This window comes from Dryas octopetala, chromosome 7, assembly GCF_963921425.1.
Source record: "Dryas octopetala chromosome 7, drDryOcto1.1, whole genome shotgun sequence".
In the NCBI taxonomy this organism is placed as follows: domain Eukaryota; kingdom Viridiplantae; phylum Streptophyta; class Magnoliopsida; order Rosales; family Rosaceae; genus Dryas; species Dryas octopetala.
The window spans coordinates 3576335-3582334 of record NC_141372.1 but is presented as its reverse complement, the minus strand read 5'-3'; the positions used below and the strand labels follow the sequence as shown (position 1 = coordinate 3582334).

Below are 6000 nucleotides of genomic sequence, written 5' to 3'. Positions count from 1 at the left end.
ATTATAATTAAAATTGAATAACGAGGAGGTCGTACAAAGGTCAAGCTTTTTTATTTTATTTTATTTTGTTATTTTGTTATATTTTAATTTTGAAGGCGCCACCATCTTTATAAAAACCTCCAACAAAATCCCCTGCATTGCTTGATTTGGAGCATTTGCGTGTCTCAGTGTCTGGAATTTTCTTCTCTGTCTCTGTGTCTGTTTCATACTTAGGGTTTAGTTTTGGTGGTGGGAGCGAGAGCAAGAGCCAAGAGAGTAACCATGGGACGTGCTCCATGCTGTGACAAAGCGAACGTGAAGAGAGGGCCATGGTCTCCTGATGAAGATGCAACTCTTAAGACCTACCTTGAGACTCATGGCACTGGTGGCAATTGGATTTCCTTGCCTCAAAAAGCTGGTCTCTCTCTCTCTCTCTCTAATGGGTTTTTCTTTTTTTGCAAATTTGTTCAGTCACTTCCACAATAAACCCATTCATCATCTGTTTGAGTTTTAACCTCTGAGAACTTTTTTTTTTTTTTTTTCTGGATGAGAAAAGTATTGAACTTTTGTTTCTTTTGGTCTCATATTTGTTACTAATTGACAGAATTCGTCCCCATTTTGTAGGCCTTAGGCGATGTGGGAAGAGTTGCCGTTTGCGTTGGCTCAATTATCTGAGGCCAGACATCAAACATGGAGGCTTCACTGAAGAGGAAGACAACATTATCTGTAACCTCTACAACCAAATGGGCAGCCGGCAAGTTCATAAATTTATCTTCTTTTTCTCTTTTTTTTTTTTTTTTTTTTTTTTTTTTTTGTAATTAAGTTTGATGTTATTCAATGGTTTTGATTGCTTTATATCTGCAACATTTTATTTCTAAGTTACATAATTTTCCCAACTTTTTAGATGGTCAATCATAGCTTCTCAGCTACCTGGAAGAACAGACAATGATGTGAAGAATTATTGGAACACCAAATTGAAGAAGAAGCTATTGGGAGGAAATCTAAGCCTCACTACAAAGAATGCTAAAAACCCAATTGCTAACAATGCCACTCTTTCTGGCTCAACAGCCTCACTCTCACTTCCTTGTGTCCCAAAACGAGAAACCCATAATTCTGTTTCTGCCTTGTCAACATTCCAAACTCAAGTTCCTGCCACATTGCAGATACTAAATGATGTTAAACCAGGACTGACTGCTGCCTATAATCAGAGCTTCAGCTTAACCCCATGTCAATTATACAAGTCCAAGCTCATGGGTTTGTCAGAATTTGGTGCAAGTTCAAAGAAGAGTTACAGTGCTACTGTTTCATTGTCTCAGGATGGTTCTTCAAGTGTTTCAGACTCAAGTTCAATAGCTACGGTTGACAAGTGTGCCTCATCAACACTGCCTGGAAATATTGGTTCCATTGATGAGGATGCTGGGATTTTAACAGATTTTGGGTTTGAACTGCCTTATGATATTGCCAGTGGCATGTTCTTTGGAGAGAGAAGTAGTGAAGTTGATCCATCTTGCTCTACAAGTTTAGGTGATTTCTTTTTAGGTTGATATTATTAGGACACAAGGAATGAATCAAAGTGTTCTCAGCCAATAGTGATGAAGAAAGAATGGGAAAAAGAAAAAAACAAAAACAAAAACAGAGAACTGGGAAAGGAAATGGGGAAAGTCAACACTAACTAGCGAGAAAGGCCTTTTTTTTTTTTTTTTGTCTCCTTGTTTTAATTTATTTCACTTATTCTAGTTATTAAGTGTGAGTTGGACCTCTGATTCTGTTAATAGACTAGAACATATTGTGTAAATCAAATTAATTTATGTAAATGATCATTAGTGTATGAACTCTCTCTCTCTCTCTCCCCCCCTCTGAAGGTTTCAGAGACATTGGCATTGTGGGTACTCAGAATTTTGGTTAATTTAGTCCTCTAGGGGAGGATATACTGGCAAAAAGGGTGAACATGATAAGTGTGTGGGGTGGGTGGCCTCAGCATGTTTGCTTGTTTGTTTATAGATCAGGGGTCATGAAAGTTGCATGGGGGTGTGGCCAATTCAGAGCTGGTCAAGATCAGAAATGCATGTCCCTCTCAAACAATAACCATAAAAGATTCTCTGCCCTGTATGGATATTAACTTACACAGTCATAACATATATGCATCATCCGTGTAGTTCAAGAGTGGTATTCCAAAAATCAATCTCGGATATTTCACTTTTTGAAAATTGAGGATCTCATGCATCAATGTGAAAATGTCTATAAGCATAGATGCATTATAACAACACGTATGCATCCGAATACATTGTACCACATACAGATTCTGTCACATGCAGTGTAACATAAAAAAAAAAGCCACTTCTATAGTTCTATGGCAACCTGAAATTACAGAAAGAGAGGTAATTTTTGGGCAACATCATGAGAATGCCCTGTAAAATTCTTAAAATTTCACTCTTTAATTTATGTTCCAAAACGCGTTCTGAATTTCTGTGACCCTCTATGCTTTTAATCAGTCATGCAGATTGCAGTGTGCTTGCGGTCAAATGTTACTGTTTGAACTTTGAAAGCTGCATGTGATTCAAATTCAATATTTAGCTTTGATTTCATTGTTCAATGTACGGTCAAGTGCTATGTCCATTAAAGAACCGAGAGGACAGTATTATTTTTAATCTCCCCACCAGTTTATTAATTTAGACTTCTTCATGTTAGGGCCAATCTTGAAGTCAAGAGACCCAAGACCTGCACAATGCTCCTCCATAACCCATTAAGCCTAATTACTAGTCACTACCATCATTAAGTTAATGAGCATAAATTAGTGATTAGTGTTTTTGGAAACCCAATGTAATGAAACATAGTCACCTTAAGTATGAGATTAGGTCACATGCTACATAAGCTAACAAACATTGCATATGCTTGATCTATGTGACTTACCCCAATTGGGGAATTGGAATTTTTTGAAAAAAATATCAAAGCTAGCTAGGGCTGGAAACTAGATTTGAGGCTTCTTTATTAAGAGATGCGTTACAATAAAAGAAAGAGTTAGAAAATATGGGATTGACATGTGTTTCTCTTTCATGCATGTATTCACATTGAACTTTAGACGTTGCTTCATAATGATGTCCTCTATCTATTTCATGGTGGCAGTATATATGGGTGAATATTCCTTCTCCAAGTAAATTTAAGAAGACAAGTAGACAACCATATACTTAATGTTAAGTTATGTTGTTAGACTATTTAGTAAGAGAATATTACGCATTTTCCATATAGAAATTGAAGAAGCCAATCTCTAAGAGCCCCTAGTTTTCACACTAGAGGTTTCTTTTTTTCAGTTTTTCATTAGCTGTTTCAGAAAAAGCAAGTGCATAAAAATAGATGTTAAGAGAAACCAAAAAAGTAGAAAGAAAAACAATCTTCTTCACCATTTCTTTTTTCATATATTAAATTAAGTGAAGAATATTGCAATTCGACACCCAAAGTCCTATTTTATTGAGCAGGAATGAGCCAGTTAATTAAGATGGGGCATTCCTTCAGAGTTTTCTTTATAACAGACAGAATTACTCCGAGTCAAAGAAAGAGACAACCTTATAAATGCAATTGGGACACCTTTGTTGCTTATCTAAAAGTTAAAATTAAGGGCTAATAAACTATTTGAAATGCCAAAGCAAAGCTGTTCATTCAAGTTCTTGTTTTCTTTGTATAATCATTATATATGGTGATGATGGAGATGGATTGATGGTCCCCCATTTTTAAATTTTAAGTTTTGTTCTATAAGTAGAGAATCTTGGTCAAATTTGCAAGCATGGTTCACACTTCACACCTATTTTATGCTTCATGATAAATGCCACCGCCAACTTCATTGTTCTCTCTCTTTGACATTGAACCATTCAATGGTATTTCCGTATTTGTGGAAAAAATAAAAAACAGCAAAATCCTTCAATGGTACGAATATAATATCACATATTACTCGTTCATATTTTGCATGCATGTTACCCAGTCAAATAAACTGGTGGCGAACCCAGTCAAGTATTAGTCCTAAATCAGAAAGGGAATGGAGGGTTCTGAGTTGGGCCTTGACAGAAGAAACGATACACTTGGGCTTTTCTATGGTGGTCTGGGCCGAGCTAGCCCAATATATATTTGCTTTAGTTCCACACTCCCTTACAGTGAATGACTTATTATTTTTTAAATGTTGGTAAAACGGCCTTAATTTGAGAGACTCGTAACAACGAAAACAAATATCACTAAACTAACAATTAATTAGCCCTTATCATCAATGACTTGGTTCATGTTTAAGCCCTCCAGCTTACCAAGAAAAAAGAAAAATGGCTTGGTGCATCAGTGCAAGTGTAATAATTCTAATATGTGTGATTATAAACTATTTGTAATTGATATGAAATAATATTTTAAAGAATTATTGAATGTGAATAAAATCTCCTATAAACTTTAAGTGTGTTCCATCATGCTATGCTCAATTTCTAAAATCTAATTACAGTTGCAATTGCTATGTTATCCTCGTTTTGTAGTTGTTTTTTGGCCAGTTAGAAGAGCTATAGAATTATTCACAATGCACTAAAGTTTGATCCCCTCCTCCAACTAAAAAAAGATTCGGTGTCCATTTATGGGGGAGATTAATAAACGTCCTCATCAGTGCCTTAAGGTGGTGAAACTTTCTGGGTTCGTTGGGGCTGCTATCGATATATACCTACTTGATTGAGAATGCAATTGTGCTTGAAAAGATTATCTTTGATACTGTAAAGGTTATTGAATGCCGAGTTTTTACATTTTGGGGCAAAAAGAAAGTAAGAAACCGTGCATGGCACCTTGGAACGGAGCTACTACGTCCGGGAGCTGAGTTAATTATCATATAATATAGTTTATTTGTAATTCTTACTATTTATTTATTTCTTTTTCAACAGTCCTGAATTCCTGATACACCTTTTGTAACATAATTCGATATTAAGACCATGTTTGAGGGGAGAACTGATGTCTCTACTGTTTGGTTGTAGGACAAGGATGAACACTTGGGTATGTGAGTTTTGATCTAGATTCTTGAATGAGTTGGTGACAAAATGAAAAGAACATGAGATTTTCATGATCTTGATTTCTTTTTTTCCCCACATGTATTTTAAAAACCTCGACACTTTCTAGATATGGAAACTTTCATACATGGTTGTGATTGAGAAGACCAGCAAAGGTGGTGGGATTCCTTATTCATGTATAACCGGAATCATCACTGTGCAGCTAATATCTTCCGTCATTGCATTGATTCTCATTGATTGTGTTGTGGGAAAGGTGATTAGAGGATTGAATCAATCATTTGGTTGCGATAAATTTGATAGATAGTAAGAGCATCTCCAGTAATACTCTATTTTCTGCTAGATTTTAGTCAAGGAGACTACTCAAGCAATACTCTCAAATAGAGCTCGCTTTGAATATTTCATTTGTATTTCAGAAATAGACTAGCTAAAACATCATATATGAAAAGATAGTATTTTATGTTTAGAAAAGATAATGGAGAGCCAATCTCACTTGTTGGAGATGCTCTAAGCTGTTTCAAACAATATCACAGAGCACCATTGTTGTGGACATCAATCAAATCCATAAAAGACTAACGAAAAGGAAGGTAAACTCAAAACATCATTTCAACTTGAAACAGTAGTATGAATTAAGATTGTTAAAAATTTGGTTTTGCATATACATAAAGCGGTCTAATTTCCGACCAAAAAACAGGGTGTACTTAATGCTGACAGTGTCATTTTCATCAAACTAACAAAATAATCACTGTAAATGTAGCCATTGTATATCTGATTGCCAATTTCATCAAACTAACAGACATACTTTCTTTGTTTACCAGAACTGAACCTAGATGAAGTTCATCCTGGAAAGAAAATAACCATTAAAATGAAGATTGGCTTCTTCCTCATAACTGCAGAAAACTTCATCTGCTGTTGCTACATCATATCCCAGCTCAAATTAGCATCTGTAATAGTAGAGTCAGTTACTTTCATTAGTGAGCTGTAATTAGCCTTTGACAGCATGTAT

General features: G+C 35.5%; 1 protein-coding gene across 1 annotated transcript; it reads left to right on the top strand.

Annotated features, from left to right (window-relative positions):
- The first annotated feature begins 220 nt into the window (after positions 1 to 220).
- On the top strand, positions 221 to 1657 carry LOC147278596 (myb transcription factor 42-like). Its single transcript, XM_086251627.1, has 3 exons — positions 221 to 397; positions 604 to 733; positions 884 to 1657. Exons 1-3 carry the CDS (start codon positions 262 to 264, stop codon positions 1521 to 1523), a joined length of 906 nt encoding a protein of 301 aa, XP_086107753.1. The 5' UTR covers positions 221 to 261; the 3' UTR covers positions 1524 to 1657.
- Positions 1658 to 6000: the final 4343 nt, after the last annotated feature.